Here is a 20,125-nt window from a genome sequence, read left to right as displayed (position 1 = left end):
TACAAATGTACAGCGGGGAATATCGGGAAAATGGGATCGGACAATTGAGACTGTGGTGAGATATTCTTCCGCCAGCGTGCACCTGCGGTCGATGAAAAATATAAATCAAAGCCAATTTCTCCTGAATTTGATGTTATTTGATATTGTCTTAAATTGTTTAAAAGAAATTTAACTACAATTTGTACAGAATACCCCTAATCTGGATGGTAACACCATTTTTACTTGACGAAGTAGTTCGACCTCATTACCGTCTCAGAACCAATTAGCACTACTTCTTTCCAAGCTGAAAATGATAGCCAAGCGGCCATTGGCTGACCTCATTTGCTTATGTTGACAAGAAGATGCCGAGTTCCTTGCTAACAAGGCATGCCACGCTGTTTGTTCTGTGTCTAATTGTATTTCAGAGTACAATGAACATGATAATTGACATTACTTTTACCCCCAATCACATTTCACGGGGGAATTTGCGCTACACTGCTCTCTCCCTATTCTGAAGTCTTCCAATCAAAAGCAGCCTTTTATGTCGATCAGCTGGACATTTGTTTACGTACTTATTCATACGCAAATTTCCAATTAGCATTGACACAACCGAGTAGGAAAAGATGTCTGCTCTCGGGTGTACAAATTTCATGCCGCCTGTAGGACTTTCGGGAACAGTGCATTTCGACTTCCCTTTTTGCTACGGATTCCTCTTGATCTAAACTTTTGAATGGGAGACTTCAATGTGCAGCAAACCACCCGGGCAATCGACATTTTAATGATTTTGTCCGCCATATTGCTTTGAAAGATTACCAAAATTTCGAGATTAGAGTTCATTGAGAAGTGGGGGTTTACCCCCGTTCTTCGACCACAGTTCAAGTCAATAAAGATGGAGGTAGCAATGGCAGGGTTGGAGGGGAATGGGGGGCCCGGAGGACCACCCTATAGAGGCAACCAACGCTCTAATTTCAGTAATAGAGACCGAGATAGAGACTGTAATACTAATCTTCCAAATTCCAGGTCGTTTCCCAAACTGACAGATCCTATCACTGACGACCTGCATGGCGGGGAGGAGCGAGGCCTTTTGCAGGGGGAGTATGATTCCTGTGAAAGGGTTGTTGTCAACGTCAGTGGATTACGGTTCGAGACACAGCTGAAAACTCTCAACCAGTTCCCCGAGACACTTCTAGGGGATCCGGTGAAGAGAAATAGTTACTATGATGCTCTTCGGAACGAATATTTCTTCGACCGTAACCGACCAAGTTTCGATGCAATTTTATATTATTATCAGAGTGGCGGCCGTCTACGACGACCCGTGAATGTGCCACTGGATGTATTCTCAGAGGAAATAAAGTTTTATGAACTTGGCGAGGATGCAATAGAAAAGTACCGTGAGGATGAAGGGTTCATCAAGGAGGAAGAAAAAGTGCTACCTGAAAATGAATTCCAGCGGCGCGTGTGGTTGTTATTTGAATATCCAGAGAGCTCAATGGCAGCTCGCATCATTGCCATCTTTTCAGTATTAGTCATTTTGTTGTCAATTGTCATATTTTGCTTGGAAACATTACCAGAATTCAAACACTACCGCGTAGTGAATGTCACAGAACACGGAGACGAATCTCTCGAAGAGGATGATATACCGAAATTCAACGAACCATTCTTCTGTATAGAGACGGCCTGCATAATATGGTTTACTGGTGAACTGTTAATTAGGTTCGCTTCCTGCCCCGGAAAGCTCGGCTTCTTCAAAAACATCATGAACCTCATTGACATTGTGGCCATCATTCCCTATTTCATTACCCTTGGCACGGTCATCGCTGATGATAGCAAAAGCAACAACCAGGCTATGTCTCTAGCAATTCTTAGGGTGATTAGGTTAGTGAGGGTGTTTAGAATATTCAAGTTATCAAGACATTCTAAAGGATTGCAGATCTTAGGACAGACGCTGAAAGCTAGTATGCGAGAGCTTGGCTTGCTCATCTTCTTCCTGTTCATCGGAGTGATTTTATTCTCGAGTGCAGTGTACTTTGCTGAAGCAGACTCGGAAGAGTCGCATTTCAAAAGCATACCGGATGCATTTTGGTGGGCTGTTGTTACCATGACTACTGTGGGATACGGTGACATGCGCCCCATTGGTGTTTGGGGTAAACTTGTTGGATCCCTCTGTGCTATAGCTGGTGTGCTCACAATCGCATTGCCTGTACCAGTTATTGTGTCGAATTTCAACTACTTTTATCATCGGGAAACGGACAATGATGAGAAACAGAGCTATGTTCACGTTCAAACCTGCCCTAACTTTGGCAAGAAAGGCTCTACCTCGTCTGGCAGCATGTCAGATATAATGGAGATGGAAGAGGGTATTATGCTTAACACTGATAGGACATCCAAACTAAACCATGCTACCAAGAATAATCCAATCAACGTTAATAATGTCAGTATAGAGACTGACGTATGAAACTGGCTACAACATCTTATTCAAACTAATCACTACCTGCTGGAGACTTCCAAGTTTGTTTTATATTTTGTTAATGATATTTTTAAGATGGAGTGCAAGTTTCCTCAAAGGCACCACTCTATAGGTAAAGGGAGGAAGAGAAAATGTATAATCAAAATGAAGTATTACAGATTTAAAAGCCAGTAAAATCAAAAAGCTGCCTTATGTGAATGCTCATTCACAACAGAACTTCCTCATATATACCTCTTGAGTAACGTCTTAAGAAGGCCAATTCTAGTCATGGCAAAGTAGCCGTTTATTACAATACCAAGTGCTTTGTCACCTTTACCCATATTATCATACAGCATGACCTTTTAGCTTCTCCAAGTTTCTTGTATGGATCAAACTTCTGCTTCAACCTTCTCCAGTGTAAGTCAGTTTACGAGTCCTTCTCCTAGTTCAAGGGAGTTGTTGTAGAACATTGCTCGCGTTTTAGATTGCCAGTGGAATGTTTTTCAAATATGTGAATTTGAGATACCATTCGGCTTCTTTACGTTATGCTGATATTCCATAGATGTGTGGATCTGACTTGTCGCCAGCCTGCCAGTGCCCTCCCGGTGCATCCAATGACAGGTGTGCTTGCAAGGACCCACAGGGAAACTCAAGAAACTTCCAACACCTCAATCAATATGGACTCTGAAAGCACATACTGGGACGTTGGCTGAAGGACAAACTTTCATCTAAGTTTGCAAAGTTACGATTTCCCTAGCTGGGTATTTTGCTGCAGCGTGGAAGGTGTTACTGAGCTGGTGTGCATTCCTTGATGAACCATCACCCCAGGATTGTTACTTTCCATACTTATTATGGCAGATCTCTATCAATATCTTATCCCATCTGTGATTTAAAATTATTGCTCAAGTTTCTGTGACGCAGAGTATTGATGGTGACACGAAGTATATGCAGACCTTCTCTCTTGTTTGTTGTAAATATCCGTTATAAACCCAGGTATGATGGTCGTGGTGGTGAACAAGGAATTCTTGGTAGTTATGGCCCTTCATCTTTCTCTCTGAACCAGCGTTGAAATCATCTTACTTTCAATTTCTTATGCAAACAAACAAATCTTTACGGAGGATATCAGACAGATGGCTTCAGCAAAGACGCATTTCGCTTTCTTGGATCAGACTTCTTCAAACTGCATCTGATCTTGTGATGTGGAATCGGTACAAGTTGTCTAGTGTGGTCAGTCTCATCTCCTTCGAGTGCCCACATGGAAGTAGCAACAGTCAAAGACAACTGTGATGATGCGAGCAATCGTCTCATCGGATTTAAGCCAGTTTGCCGACGGTGAGGATTCTTGGATTTGGAATTACCAGAAGTGTGTTACTATCTAAAGCTCAATTCAACCAGATATGGATTAACTTACGTGAACAATGCCAAGATGATCCAGAGCTGGTGAGTATCGTCTTCTACATCTTAAGTGTTCGTTGGTGGGCTTCCTCTTGGAAAGCCTTCTTTCGTGGTGAATTCTTGTAAATAATATGAATTAAGTTGGGGTGAGGTGGAAAGTTGCTCTTGCAATGAGTTCTTCAGGGACATGGAGGATTTGTATCAACACTTTAAAATGATTTGTTGTCGGGTAAAACTTGAGTGCTTCATCATGTGTTTTATAATGCAGTATAAATACTTTCTATGTTTGCAGTGCGATAGTAATCACAGCGAAAACCCCCGTCTAGATACCTTCACCTTCTTGGAAGTTCATTTTCCATTTCAGAATATGCAATTCTTGTCTTTCAGATGCCCTTTGTAGTGGCTTTATCTCTCTCTCATCTTGTGCCACCTTTCATTTTCAGTTGCTGTTATCATCTTCTAACTTATGTGCTATTCCACTTGCAGTGGACTGATCTTGCGTAAGGTCCAAGTATGCAGTGTCATCATGTTTGTTGTTTGCTTCCTTACTATTGCCCTTTGCTATAAATGCAGTTGCCAGGGACATTTCGCCAACCGTATGCTTACTGAAGTTACTGCAATGCTTGACTTTGCTGTAAATAACATTGTACTGTAATTGTTGGATTTGATGGCATTGCAAATTGCTGCTATTATGTGCTATGTGTATTGTGAGTTCAAATAATGATGATGATGATGCTGGTGGTGGCAGAATGAGGTCAACAGTCATTCCCTGCACTTCATTATTGCATGTTATGTGATAATATGGTTACATACATCCATTTTAGGTTACTGTATAAATGAATCTGAAGAAGAAGGACCAATTTGGAGTTTTCTCTGAAAGGAGAGACACTGGTCAGTAAAACCACAAAGGCCTCAGGTCAGAACAATGTCAACACTTTTCACATCTCAAGCTTATGATATGAAACACTACAATGTATCCGACCTTATGCCTTTTCCTTTGAGAATTTGCAAATGCACCATCCACCTAATTGCTTGCCACCATTTACAAGCTGAAATAAACAGCCTCAACTGTGTGTATTTTGCTGTAATTACACATTACAAATAGTGGTAATTGCCTCAATCATCTCATTGTGTTTGCGGGAATAATGCATTTATGCAATTCTGCTGTCGAAGCTACAAATGTATGATTCCAATGATGAAGTATGAAAAGCCATGAAATAATGGGAAACTACTGTAATTGGTGGAGGCAAATTAGAAGTGGGATGGTTGTGACCACGATGATATTGGGAGTGTTGAGCAATTTGTGCAATTGGTTTTCTTCTCATTGAGAATGCATTGACTTGATGCAGCACTAATCTTATTCGTTATTGGTGCTTGGCGCAAAATGTTTGTTGGTGTTGAAAAAGGTCTGGTCTAGCGGGGTGTGTATGGTGAGGAGGGAATAGGGCAGGAGCCGTGGGTTCAATAGTCCACCTGGGAATTGATAGATTTGACACCTTCCCACTGGTCAAGTAAACAGATAACCCAAACCAAAAGGCCACCAGCTCTCGTCTCAGCACTTGTTGCACTTACATTCCGTGTAAATTCTTAGTCATTGATTCCACCCCCTAACGTATGGCTTGTCATATGTTGCTATAATTACAATTACCCCCAGGCTACAGGTTGCATCCAGGAAAAGCTTATACCAATTCTATACAATATCATGCACCTTAGGATTGCCATGTAACCTGTAACATTGTTTGTCAATACCAATGTAGGCTTGTAAATGCACTATTGTTTATACCAGTTCACAACAGTTTCTAAGTATGGATTGTAATCAATAATATGTTGAGGTGGGTGAAAACTTTGCATGTCAAGTAGTTTGTAACGTACATGTAATATGTAACATTACAGAGCATTGTCAGCTCAACTGAACATTCTCAGTGTTCCATTGATTTACCTATGGTGATTATGTCAGAGCAATACACCAATTAACTTCATGCAAGACCTCTTATGTTTATCCAAACCATTTGCTGTTGAGCATTGTTGTCCTTCCAGCCAGAAAACATTTGGTAACCTAATGTGGTGTTGAAACAAGCGGACTATGAACTAGAATAACTCTTGTTTTAGGCGCCCTACTTAGGAATTCCTTACAAAAACACAGTATGAAAGGGAGGTCATTTTACTAACATGATTATTTGAGGGTCGTATATGTTAGGGGGAAATGTTGCCAATATTGAAAGAAAAAAAATCACAGACCTGCGTATGTAGAAGTTCAAAATAGTGTGTGACAACCATTGCGGAAGGCATATTTTGATAACTACAATGTGCTATATAACTTCCTCTATCATTCCATACCAACTTATCGCAATTCTTCCGTTTCTATGGCCATGTGTCCATGGTTACCGAATGCAAATGACATTAGAAGACCTGCATCTGCTGTATCTGTCCATGCGCTGTCATCCCTCGTTGTGTGGAGATCTGAACAGAATTAGGATGGAAAGTTTGGCCGACAATGGTGCTGAACTGTTTTTAAAAATGACCTGGAATTGAATTGAAGTAATACCTCAACATTAAGAATTTGTCAGTTTCGTCGGATCAGCAGACGTCACTCATTGGCATTCATTAGCAGAACTTGACTGTCTATTTGATGTGTTGAGAATGCAGAGGAAAGTTTGAACTGTGAGAGCTAGATGTGTAGTGCAAAACTGTCAAGAAACTTGGTGCTGGTCTCATCACAAGCTCGTGGGCTTCAATCGCTTGGTCGTGGACATCAGCTATGGCCCAGGCCCCAGTAAAGGTGCATCAGCTGAATCCCTATCATCCATGCCAAGGATAAGATCTTGCAATGCAATGCCAGGGTTTAGTCATTCTTCTGGAATAGAATAAACTTCGAGACCTTGGCCTTCTGCCCATGTCTGCATGTAGTGGCAATATGCAAACATTTGTGTAAAAGATGTATTGACCCCTGGCACTGGCAGGTCCAAATATTGATTTTTGAAATAAAGTAAGTTTTGAAGCCTTAGATTACTGCCTTTAAGAAAGTTTAGAGTAGGCCTATGTTTATTCTAGAGGTTATAACTGTAAGGACAACACATTTTTTTAGTAGTTACAAACATCTTTGTTGTAAGAATAACGTTTTATGATTTCATTTGGCTTAGCACACCTAGGACTTCAGTTTCCTCTTGTGTCTTGCATGTGCTGGCTTCAAAATTGTATAAAGTACCTGAAGTAAGCTTATAGTTTAAAAGGGTAACATTGGGAAGGAACACAATGTACTACAATGTTAAAGAATGACCTCCATCAGCAGAAACATAAAATGAACACCTCGTCTGCTGGTACATGTACTACACATGTACTACACACGTACTACACACGTACTACACTTGTACACTTGACCTTCTGGGACATACTAGTATTACTACTTTGATCCATGCAGAAAATAAGCTATAGAATAATAAATTCTGCCCATTCATAAATTTCAAAGCTTACAGCGCCCACATATGGATTGATAGACATAAAGCAGGATTGATTTGTTATTGTTTCACATGCTTGGTATGGCCAGTAGAATGATTTCAAACACTGTGTGTTGACGGACCACACGTTGTAACGACTGAATGATATAGTGAATTCACTTTTTCTGCAGACTCCACAACCTTCAGGTCAACCTGCACCCTATATTCTTAATGAATCAATGCCCTTGTGTGTATTCCAACTTTGGCAAGACGTTTTTTAAGCCCTCAGCAATCAAAATCGCTAAATGTGGTGTATTTAGCCTGAAAAGTAACAAGTGTGTGGATTATGAGCCTGTACATTAGTGGCACAGACTTTGGTTTATTGCATGCACGTGCATGAATAAAATGTGCATTGTGGCAGAATCGGTGGGTTGAGAAGCTCACCAGCAGTTACCTCTACTTTACTGTAATATGCACTGAGAAAACAAAGAGAAAAGATTTTCTGAGTGCTTTATAGGAGGTCGATATATAGTTCTACATGGAGAATCTTATCACAAGGTATTCATATTGCAAGCATAAGATTGACGTTTTGTAGATCATGTAATTTATTGGTGGTCTTATCTAAAAGGACTGATAATTTATAGCCCATAAAAGTCTTTCACGACAAAAAGGATCAATGGATCAACTATTGTATGATTCCACAGTACCTTGTATGATGTGTCATGTAACTGGCAATTCTCCTGGAGGTTCTGCTGTGAGTTTTGCTATGCTGTCCACAATAATTCAGGGCTGACTTGATAGAGAGGCCACTGATAATAGTCCTTGGCCAAACATCGACCTCCCAAATCAGTGCTGAACAATGCATAGTACTAAAGCACAAGTATTTCATGACACTAGGACTGATCTGTGATCACCACTCCACCCCAACACAGCTTAGCAGACCATGTCAAATGTGGTCTGGTCTTGATTGAATACCTGACTTGTGGCAGTTGGGTAAAGTCCCTTGTTATGCTATCAAGAGCTAAGAAGAGCAGTAAATGAATACAATCAGTGTTTGTCTTGACACATGTGGTCAAGCTTTAGTTAGCACAATTGTGTTAAGCCAGGTTAAATTGATCTATTGTTATGTTTTCTAATCCAGAATAGGATTTGGTTTTACAATGTGTTTATGTGAATGAATGATTGATAAATGTTACACCTGTCAAATACAAATATTAAGCACAGCATACACTGCAAGAACACACTTCTCATATATGAAATATGAACTGATGATTGGGTTTATGAAAAAATGAATTGATATGGGATAAACCATGTGAAACTCGTACTGCTTAGTAGAAGCATCCCAGAGTTCTCCACGAAACTAAATCCTGACCAAATGCCACAAAATTGACAAACCACCCTAAGCCGGCCCAGGACAAAACGTGTTCATTGTCATTGCCCATGATATCCTCATCCAATTTTGTGCGAGGGGCATGGGATTGGGAGGGTGGGCCACCCTAACATGGTACCCTGACCCCCTGGGCCACTCGACCATTGATGGAGGGGTCCTCTGCCCATGGAGTCAAAGCTATCAACTGTGCAGGGCTGTATTTCAAACCTCATAGATGCCAGCCACCTTTAGCTGTTATACTGTTTTTAGGCCTATGTGTTGTATACACTGTTGTTGGAGCTGCTGTAACTTTGTACAATATGTACACATCCTTGATGATGTTACCTGTAGCCTTCACATGATCAGCTTACAAGTTCATTGCTTTCTAGGCCTTGTAGTGTAGAAACCACTTTTAGCCCCCTGCTACCTGTTGGCTGACATGCATGGTTGAGGAGAAGGTTTGAACAGAACATCGCTATGCAAAGTTAGATGGGCTGACTGCATGCCAGACTTATTTCAGAGTGTCTGGTATGACCCAGTCATAGAAATTGGAGTTGGGTACCGACCATGAAGTCACATCTTCACATACTAGGGAAAATGATTCTGATCATTATCAAGTGGAGTCAATATGATGCATCTTGTGCTCATGCTGGTGTCATTGGTTGGTACTATTCACTGACAAAGCTAACTAGCTAAACACTATATGAAGGGCTGATTGCGGGATGCCATCATCATAATACTGTCCTCTAAAGACTGAGGTAGGATGAAGTTGTGATACTAACTAAGAGCTACTCGTTATGACGATGGAGTTGACACATTTTGCTCTCTGCCAAAGATGTCAAGCCCATGCAGAGCAGTTCATACAAATAGTCATCATCCAGTTCCTGTTGTTCAATATGCACTGAAGTCAGAGTCACTATTTAGCTTCTGAATTACAAATCATTATTTTCCCAGAAAATATTGGCAAAAACTTTCATCATGTGTGTCTAGTTACTGCGATCACCCTTTTCCCCAATGCAAACATAGTGTTGATTGGACGTAATTAATGATGTGTCGTAACTCGTGACCAATAGACCAAACAATTCAGAATCAATCTGGCCATTGCTGATGGTATAAAACAGGAGGTAGGGTTGATACCCTGGAGAGAGTAGGCACAAACCAGGCTTGGGCTCCACCTTTATGGTATAAAACAGGAGGTAGGGTTGATACCCTGGAGAGAGTAGGCACAAACCAGGCTTGGGCTCCACCTTTATGGTATAAAACAGGAGGTAGGGTTGATACCCTGGAGAGAGTAGGCACAAACCAGGCTTGGGCTCCACCTTTATGGTATAAAACAGGAGGTAGGGTTGATACCCTGGAGAGAGTAGGCACAAACCAGGCTTGGGCTCCACCTTTATGGTATAAAACAGGAGGTAGGGTTGATACCCTGGAGAGAGTAGGCACAAACCAGGCTTGGGCTCCACCTTTATGGTATAAAACAGGAGGTAGGGTTGATACCCTGGAGAGAGTAGGCACAAACCAGGCTTGGGCTCCACCTTTATGGTATAAAACAGGAGGTAGGGTTGATACCCTGGAGAGAGTAGGCACAAACCAGGCTTGGGCTCCACCTTTATGGTATAAAACAGGAGGTAGGGTTGATACCCTGGAGAGAGTAGGCACAAACCAGGCTTGGGCTTAACCTTTTATTTGTAGTTGGAAACTTGTCACAATGGTTCAGGTTGTCATCAGATACTCAGCGGAATTGAAAACTCCAAGCTGCCTGTCAAGGGGACTTTGCAATCTCAGATCCTCGTGTGTCAAGAAACCCCACTGATCTAGAGTGCAATCTCAGATCCTTGTGTGTCAAGAAACCCCACTGATCTAGAGTGCAGTCTCAGATCCTTGTGTGTCAAGAAACCCCACTGATCTAGAGTGCAATCTCAGATCCTTGTGTGTCAAGAAACCCCACTGATCTAGAGTGCAATCTCAGATCCTTGTGTGTCAAGAAACCCCACTGATCTAGAGTGCAGTCTCAGATCCTTGTGTGTCAAGAAACCCCACTGATCTAGAGTGCAATCTCAGATCCTTGTGTGTCAAGAAACCCCTCTGATCTAGAGTGCAGTCTCAGATCCTTGTGTGTCAAGAAACCCCACTGATCTAGAGTGCAGTCTCAGATCCTTGTGTGTCAAGAAACCCCACTGATCTAGAGTGCAGTCTCAGATCCTTGTGTGTCAAGAAACCCCACTGATCTAGAGTGCAATCTCAGATCCTTGTGTGTCAAGAAACCCCTCTGATCTAGAGTGCAGTCTCAGATCCTTGTGTGTCAAGAAACCCCACTGATCCAGAGTGCAATCTCAGATCCTTGTGTGTCAAGAAACCCCACTGATCTAGAGTGCAATCTCAGATCCTTGTGTGTCAAGAAACCCCACTGATCTAGAGTGCAATCTCAGATCCTTGTGTGTCAAGAAACCCCACTGATCTAGAGTGCAGAACTATGTACAAAAGTGGAAGTGTCTCAATGTGGTCTGCAACGGCAACCATTCACTGACAAGTGTCATGAATTCAGTCTCTTCTTATGAAAACCACCGAAAGGCAGAGTAAGATATGTCAAGCATTACCTTAGCATGGACTATGTTCCCCTGATCATCCATGGAAACCTATAAGAGCTAGAGCAACACTTGGTTCACAGTTTCCATGGTAACCATGGGTACAAACTGAGTCTTGCATTAGATCTTCTATCATATTCCGTTGTTAGTGAATGCTGGCGTTTTTGTTGAACGGCTACATGTTGGCCTTGGAGCAACAGGCTTCGGAGAAATGTTACCAATTCTTCGTATGTTGTGGCGGAGATGCTCATAGTGAGCCGGTATACTTGGGCGAAGATTCTGGGAAATGAAGCTAATTCGGCTGCGTCGAGACTCATTGATGAGGAAAGTATTGAGTGCATGGTTCAGGGAAATACATAATGTATCAAGTAGCAGGCTGCAGTTTGAACCGTATGCAACTGTGGTTCCAGCCCAGGTCTATGTTACTACCCCTCAAAGTTATCGGTCAAAATACTCTTATTAAAGAATCTTCAGTCCAGGGAGGGCCGCTTTGATCTTTCTTAGCCTGATTCTGTGAAAGACTTGCATACAGTGACAATCTATTCCTGTCTCCAATAAAAGAAGATCAAACAGCGATCCCCTCCTAAGAACAAGGTTATTGGTCTGTTGGTATTTGCTTGTTGACCTTTCACTTATTGACCCCACAGATCAGGTATCAATCTAAGGCAAGCATGTATGGAATATAGGGCATGTGACATTTGCTTGAGGGATTAAGGCGAAGGGGGCCTTGCAATACAAACGACATAATATCTCCTTATCTGACATTTACTAAAAGATGTAGGCGAGCGTAATAAGGGCTGTGATGGCTAGGTGAAGTAGGAGTGCTTCATACCTAATGACTAATCCCTTACTTCTTGATGATAAGCAGGGTTAACAGTCAAGTCAAGTTTCTTTGGCTGAAATGAACATGTGTTCACAATGGTGGTTTCTGTGTGATTGGGAATTGGGGGTCAGCGTGGTACCCCCTGGTTTAGCTTGGCAGGCCCCTGGCTCAGCGTGGTGGACCAGCTAGCTGCCTATAGGACCAGTGGTGGGAAAGTTGTCTTTTTTGTAAACTGTTCACCTAAACGGCAACAAGTCACCAGGTGCACTTATATTCCATGTGAACACCTACTTTCATATGAATGAGGGCATGTGGTATTGTCTGGGTCTCGGGCCTGGATCACCGACAAGTTTATTAATATTATCATTTCAATTAGAATTAAAAAAATTACAGCTGAGTTAATTTGGCTTGTATGTGGGAGTAGACCCAATGCAGGAATCTGACTGAGTTAGCTGTCATTTTGATGTGACTAGCAGATTATTGCCCAGTGATACCTTCAGCATTTCAGAGTATGCCTTGGAATGTGGACCCAACTAGAGAAGAAATGTTTGTCAAGGTGCTGCCAGTTTACACCACATACCAGTCATCCTCCAGGAGCAGGCCTTCTGTTTGTTGCTGTGGGAGGATGCTTGCCAATATGAAATACAGAGAAAGTAAGGTGTGACTGTCTGCCTTGCATACTAGTCAGTATAAATCTCCTCAAGGAATCAGAGAAAGCCATATTGTGTTGAAACTGATCAACCCCAACTTGTCATTATCGAAATCCCTCGTGGTGCTATATGTCAGCTGCGATGTATCCAGTGCTGGAAAGCAATGTATGACGTCAATCGACCACTGAAACAGCCAAATGATGATGTCATTCCAATCCCTCTGACCTTACAAGAGAAAACGTGATTAACCAATACATCATCACAGAAAAAGACAATTGATTTCTTTTCTCTCACAGACACACCATGTGATGATAGCTGACCAGGGGCATTTTATTATACGGAGCTTGTATTGGAGAATCTGAACACTTGATCAAGGCCACTCGATTATGTATGGAGATTGCGTTTGTCTTTTTGAGGAAGTCTCATTAGATCGTTACTCCTATACTCCTCATACTCCTATGCAAAGGCCTGGACTTAGCCCTTGACGAATCATTGTCAGTTATCCAGCAGGCCACCATCTGTACAGTGTGGTCCTATACCTCACGGGGTAGAACATCATCGTTGTCATCCTTGGTTTGAGTTGTGAGTTGTAACGTAGTTTGAGCCAAATTCGCATCGTGTCCTGGACAGGTACATGTTGTTGGCTGTCCCAAGGGCTCCCGGTCAATGATTAGATCATTGCAATTGTGTAATAGGTCTGAATCAGTGGTTTGGGTGACTCAGGTCTCAGGTCCATGGACTTAGTCACTGGTTGTCCTATACACATAAGAACACTAGCAGACTGACTTTGATCTACTCCAGGGTTTTACCTAACCGAGGTGATTTCAGCGTTGAACCACTATGTTCTATAAATATGTATTGATCATAGCATTGGAATATTGTCGTTGGTTACAAAAGAGATCTAATTGGTGATCACATCACCAGGGTCACTCTGATCTATCCATAATGGACTGTTGAGTGAGGAAATACTGTAGAACATAATGTGATGTTGATGTCGACCTCGCATTGGCAGTCATATTGATTCTCATGATGTGTTTTAGACCATGTTGTACAGGGATAGCCTAAAACAGGGTGGGGTTTTGAGTCGTCTTCTCAGAAACACTTACAGGTGCTTGGGTTATTGGGAATCAAGTTCTCAAATGGCACTTGATTGAGGAGTTGGCACTTGATTCAGGAGTTGCAGTTGTAGTCTGTGATGGCAATAAGGTCTGCCCAGACACTTGCTGAACCCATGGCAAACCCAATCACCATGCTTCGCAATATTTTTCACTCCTTCCACCTTTCCCACCCTGCCATTGACTCTTGCCAGAACTTACAGGCCGAAAACATATTCCAATGCTCCTGACTTGTGGCAGCATATTCTCCATCGGGAATAAAGTTTGTAAATAGACGCAGCCTCTCTATTATGCAAACACATAATCGTATTCCCGCGACTCTTCTTGTGGGATATAGATTATGAGGAGCATGGACACTAATCATGCTTGATGGTGCTGCCAAAATCTATCCTTTCACGTGGAAACATTTCTAGCGCATCTCGAGAGAGAGACTATCTCCTTGGAGTTTATTTATAGACATGTCTCCGAGTGCCCTTGAGACTGGTGGAGTTTGCCTCTGATGGCGATTTGGCACACCAGTGCTTGTATTGGTGAAGAAGTATTGATAATTCTTTAACACTTGGTAGGGTGCCTGATGGCAACCCTGTCCTGGAGTTTGCCTCATGGTGACAGTTTGGCACACCAGTGCTTGCATGGGCCAATAAATAGCCTATTGTTTTAAGATGTTAACAGCCTTTCATACTTTTACATACTTCAAGGTTTCAGAGATCTACTTGAATTTGAGAATACCTAGCTTGGCTTTTATGCCCTGGGGCTTGGTCACAGTTGGTTAGTTGTCCTGGTCATTGTCAGTGGATAGGACGAAACCCATAACCTGTATGATGATGGTATTAAGCTATAGGCATAATGCTGGGTCACAGTTGGTTAGTTGTCCTGGTCATTGTCGGTGGATAGGACGAAACCCATAACCTGTATGATGATGGTAAGCTCTAGGCATAATGCTGGGTCACAGTTGGTTAGTTGTCCTGGTCATTGTTGGTGGATAGGACGAAACCCATAAATTGTATGATGATGGTAAGCTATAGGCATAATGCTGGGTCACAGTTGGTTAGTTGTCCTGGTCATTGTTGGTGGATAGGACGAAACCCATAACCTGTATGATGATGGTAAGCTATAGGCATAATGCTGGGTCACAGTTGGTTTGTTGTCCTGGTAATTGTCAGTGGATAGGACGAAACCCATAACCTGTATGATGATGGTAAGCTATAGGCATAATCTGAAAATTGGGATGTAGAATTTGTTTCAACTCAACATGCCTGATCATCCCCAAGATTAGATAACATTTCGGCTGTGCCCTCCGCCTTACTTATTTCATTCATATGCAGTCAGTTCCTGTTTCCATGGCGACCATTTGTGACTTTGATCTTGTGATATAGAGATATGAGTGTAAGCAGTAGGACTGTCGTATTCCCCAAGGACAATCGTCTAAGCCTTGCCGAAGGAGCTCGATATCTGGGTCATGGCCGATCAGTGGCTTCATGATTTACTGGGTTGTGTTTCTGTCAGTTGCACCAATATTTATGTTGGGTAAAGGACTTTGATCAGACGGCTGATCTATGATGGGATGGTTAGTATCGATGATGATAACTGAGTGGTCACAGTGCTGAGCTTGAGTGTCAGACTCGTGCTGGGTTAGGGGTCGAAATACTGTCCAAGCCACTCTGCTCTACACTGTTCTACCCTGTCCAAGGCACACTTGAATGTGTTTCTACAGTAACTTCCCTATCCGAGCCACACTGCTCTTCCCAGTCTGAAGTTGAAGCTTGTCATGAGCTTTGCCGCTGGTCCTTGACAATGATGTCTCCTGGAGACTCATGGATGCCAAACTACTTTATAAATCCAAAGGTTGGTCTGAAGTAACTCATGAAAAATGTCATCTCAGTCTTTTTTCAGGGTTGCATATCATGCTGAATGTATACTTCACGATATTGTTGTTAGGAATCTGTAAGGAAATGCCATGCTGACCATTGATGTGCATGCACATGTACGTATCAAAGTGATTCCTTCACAAAACTGACCTGTCGCATGTCCTTTTCAGATCCTGCCATCTTCAGCTCTGATAATGAAGATGTAACGTTCGCCATCGGTCAGTTGGAATAACTGGGTGCAGTACGGAGAGATATAATAAAAGGTAAGCAAATAAAGGACTTGTCTTAGAATTAGAAGGTGGACCCATAGAATCAGCTGGAACTTGACTGGTTTCGGGCTACAGACTGACAGGCTGTGCTCTCTCTTGCTACATCTACATATGGGAAAGTCACCTTGACGTACTAGGGCCAGCCAGTATTAGAGAATCAGCTGAAACTTGACAGGTTTCGGACTGTAGTCTGATGGAGTCTGCCCTCTCTTGCTACCTCCTATGGAAACACAGTCCTCAGTTGAACTTGTCACATGAAAGAATATGCTGTAGTTTCATGCAATCAATAGAATCGACTATTTGTAAAACATAATATGTTTACAGTTCGTGTCTTGAGGCTCAAGGCGAGCCACCCACTTGTGTGGCTTCTCTGGTTGGTTTGTCTAATGTGAGCTCTATTCACCCTTTCCATTCTGGCTCTCATTATAGAAATTACCAATGAAATGTCGGAAGCTATAACATCCTATTAGCTTGCCATGGGAGTGAGAGGAGTGGATTTCAGATCATGTTTATTGGGTGCAGTGTGGTGGCAATTTGGTTTAGGTCTATCGTGGCAGTCTGGTGATTCTGTGGTGGTGGTGTTGGTTGGTGTGACAGACATTTGAGGTGGGGCCGTTATTGGGGTGGGCTATAATTCCTGGCTGCAGACGAAGCTTTGATCATGACTCTTGGGATGTGTCTGTGTTTAAGGGTTATTGTGTGTTGTTGGCTGTTCTGCTTTGGTCAAAAGGTTAGTGGAGCACCCAGCCATTAACCTAGTTTTCAATACTTTCAGTAAGACCCTTCCCCTTGAATATTATGATATGCCTTGATCTGACCGGGATGAAATGTTGAGATGGTGATCTTACTGAGTGTAATGATGTTGTTATGTGTTTAATAAGATAGCCTTAGCATCATCCTCCATTACACCAACACTGGGCAGGTAGACTCATCACCAACATACCAAACTGAGCACCTTCATTATCACCTGTTTCTACCACGATCGTTAACCCATTCTGTTTGTATTTCAATCATGTTGAAAAGCATCTTATTCTCACTCAACATAGGGAGGCAGTTTGATGTGTGAATGAGGTTGCGGAGAAAACCCCAGCTCATATGACAATGTCAGCACAAACAGAGTGTTTAGCCATGCAGATCAGCTTTAAGTTCCAGGTCTTTGGTCAAGGTTATGAGGGTTTGTGTTAAATGACATATTGGAACACATGGTCCCAGGGTCTCAGTCAGAGCATTGCTATGATAGCCTGGTCCCTCCACCTTAGCCTCGGCGATAGCTTTGGTAATGCCAATGCAATCCCAAGACCCTTGCCCAAGCGCTGGAAATGAATATGAAATGTTTGATTTTGCGGAACCTGAGCATATCCAGTGCGTCATTAGTTATTTATCTCTTCCTATGTAAACCTCTAGAGCTTGGGCCGATCTCCAGGGTATTCCTTGCTGACTCTGCCATTGCTATATAGGCTACTTCTCCTGTACATTGCATTGGATTGAGTAGGCTAGCTCCTGTGGTTGGGTATATAGATGGGGGAAGGCTAGCACAGAGTGGGCTACTGTATAGGTGTTTAGCTACCTTTGCCTCTTAGTCTGATTGACAGAGGATCTGTCTTCTCTTTTGAAGCCATTTGAAGAACCACAGAGTTGTCATGTCAGCCTGCAGATTGAGAAGGCTGCCAGGGAATGGAACAGTCTTTGCCAACATCAAAACCGACTTGAAAAAGCAAGCACTGCCCCTGTCTGTTTTATCTCAGCCACCATCTGTAAGTGGTGCCAGAATGGCTGGCATTGGTGTATTGTGTGCCTTGCTCGCCCAAAGTGGATTATAAGAGACAGTATTGCCCTGGTTGTTGACCATCTAGCTCTTCCCAAGATCGAAGGCTCTTCGTCAGTGTGTGGTTTACTGACTGTTTCTTTCTTGGTTTACTTATTTTCAAGTGATTTATTCTGCATTCTTCTATGCAAGCTGAGATCTTCTACAGCTGTTTCACTATTTCACCTCACCTAAAAATGTTTGGACGTAGAACTTGTGTATTTGAAAATGACGTCTTCAGAACTGAAATATTATGTTTGATTGGGCCTCGTTGGTCTTCCTTCAACTGCTTCAGTTTTCAACAGTTGTCATATAGAAAACCAGTTGAATACATCTGTTGCCTAGCGGTGAATATTCAGTGGCACATGTATCACGGATGGTATGACAACACCACTGCATGAGCGATCAAGGTGTCTATGCCCCAAGAACTACAAGCTTGACGGTAGGCATTGGCACTGTGTTGTCCTTGTACCTGGATTAAGAGAGCTTTCTCGAGCTCCCTGGCCACCTAGACTTGAATGTGAGCTGTCTGTCGGTGGTCATTGATAGTTGACTAAGATGTTGTCATAGCTCCCCGGCCGGCCTGTTACCAGGGTTCAACTGTATGTGTCAACCTGGCAGTTTTGCTTTCTAAAGGTCAATGGTCCTTCCAACCAAATTGAGAGAGCTTTCCAGAGCTCCCCGGCCGGCCTGTTACCGGGGTTCCACTGTATGTGTCAACCTGGCAGTTTTGCTTTCTAAAGGTCAATGGTCCTTCCAACCAAACTGAGAGAGCTTTCCAGAGCTCCCCGCGTGCACTGACCTGGTTACGATTTGTCTGCAGCAATCATTGTTTCATATAAATTAGTGCAATGACAGAATTGAATCATGTGTTGACTCCAGGATGACTGAATGGCCAGTTTGCTAATGTCCCTGTCAATACCCTGATACTCTCTGACTCATTTTACGCCAAACTGATGAAGTTATTTTGTGACCGTTGGAAGATTATAACCATGGTAACTGTATTCCTCCGTTGTAATGTCAGTAACCATGGTTACCGTATTTGTTGGTTGTAATGTTGCCGAGACAGTGGTGCCACTATCGATCTCGAGTGTTGCAGATAATCCTGTTTGAGGCATGATTATATGTCGGCCAAGATTGGACTATTGGGCGGCGAGAGTGGACCACTGGGTAAAATTAGATTCTTCTACTAAGACAGTTGTAACTGGCCAGGCATTTGTTAGTGGAGAATACAACAAGATGAATTGGGTTGGTTTGGTCCTGTGGGGGCTTGTAGCTGTCTGTTTGACATGTTAGAGATTTCACTTTATGGGCTGGGCGATGGATGGGGTGGCCCTTAGCAAGGCAGATCGTATAGTAAAACTACTTTTGTCTTTGAGTTTGGAGGAAAGCTGATTGGTTGTGTTATGCTGTGAAGATCATCATATCCATATGCATCTTGATGCTATGCTAACTTCAGACATGTCATGGAGGTATTTCAGCTTGCTTATGCAAGGATCTCTCAAGAAATAGAACTACCGGTTGTTGAAATGTGGCTGTCAAAAGTGAGCGATGTGCTGAGCAGTGCAGCCTTCAAGGTTCCTTCTCTGATTGTGACTGTGAAGACAGCACTCATAGGCTACTCTGGTTGACACCTTAAGCTGGTTGGACTTTAGAGAGACACCAGCCATTCTCTGCTATAGCAGGATTAACAGGGTCTCCCCTGAACTATGTGCCAAGCTGATAAAAGCTCTCTCAACCTATCTATAGCAGAATCAACAGGTCTCTCCATGGGAAGCTGGATAGAGGCTGTCTCAGCATCTCCTTTGCTGTATATCTTTAGCCAGGTGTGATATCAGCATGATAAATGTCAAGGTCATCTCAGGTAGACATGTAGGACAGGCTACTCATGGCTGCTCTAGGCTAACCTCTCATAGGTGAAGCAGGTCTGATCAAGGTCATGAGCAATTGTTGAAGAAATGTACATGTACCATCAAAGCGATCAAGCTGATGTGCGTCATTGAATTCCTACACAGGCCTCCTAAAGACTGACCTTTTGTGCCTGTGACAGGAGTCAGTTCGTTGTGATCTATGTTTGCTGATAATTTTCTGCCGTGATGTAGTTTTGCCTTAGTTTGCTTGAGGAATGTAGCATTAGTGCCAGGGTTGCTGTGGGCAATAGCTTGCCCTGCTGTGGACCCTGGTAGTTTACCAGGTACCAGACATTTGTATGGTTTCGTGCCTTAGGTAAAGTGTGAATGACCCTCATCCGGCAAGAAGGAAAGGATATGCCGTCTACTGAGGAAGAAACGCTGTTGTAGTTGTTGACCAGGCCAGAATCAGGATGACACCAGGACAATGAAGAGGAAGATACCTGCTGTCTCGATCCGATGTGTGTGTCTGTGTCTG

The 20,125-nt window shown here is 42.7% G+C and overlaps 1 protein-coding gene across 4 annotated transcripts in view; it reads left to right on the top strand.

The window, feature by feature from the left end:
* The window catches only part of LOC135492052 (potassium voltage-gated channel protein Shaker-like), a 55,228-nt gene that overhangs the window by 11,118 nt on the left and 23,985 nt on the right, over positions 1 to 20,125 (top strand). For all 4 annotated transcript variants that reach the window (XM_064778175.1, XM_064778172.1, XM_064778176.1 and 1 more), the window contains 2 exons: positions 1,000 to 3,865; positions 15,835 to 15,927. In XM_064778175.1, the coding sequence (XP_064634245.1) occupies positions 1,000 to 2,434 (1,435 nt within the window). In that variant the 3' untranslated portion in view covers positions 2,435 to 3,865; positions 15,835 to 15,927. The remainder of the gene's footprint in view (positions 1 to 999; positions 3,866 to 15,834; positions 15,928 to 20,125) is intronic.

The sequence above is a fragment of the Lineus longissimus genome, chromosome 8 (genome assembly GCF_910592395.1).
Source record: "Lineus longissimus chromosome 8, tnLinLong1.2, whole genome shotgun sequence".
NCBI classification, from domain to species: domain Eukaryota; kingdom Metazoa; phylum Nemertea; class Pilidiophora; order Heteronemertea; family Lineidae; genus Lineus; species Lineus longissimus.
This window is presented reverse-complemented; position numbering and strand designations above follow the sequence as displayed.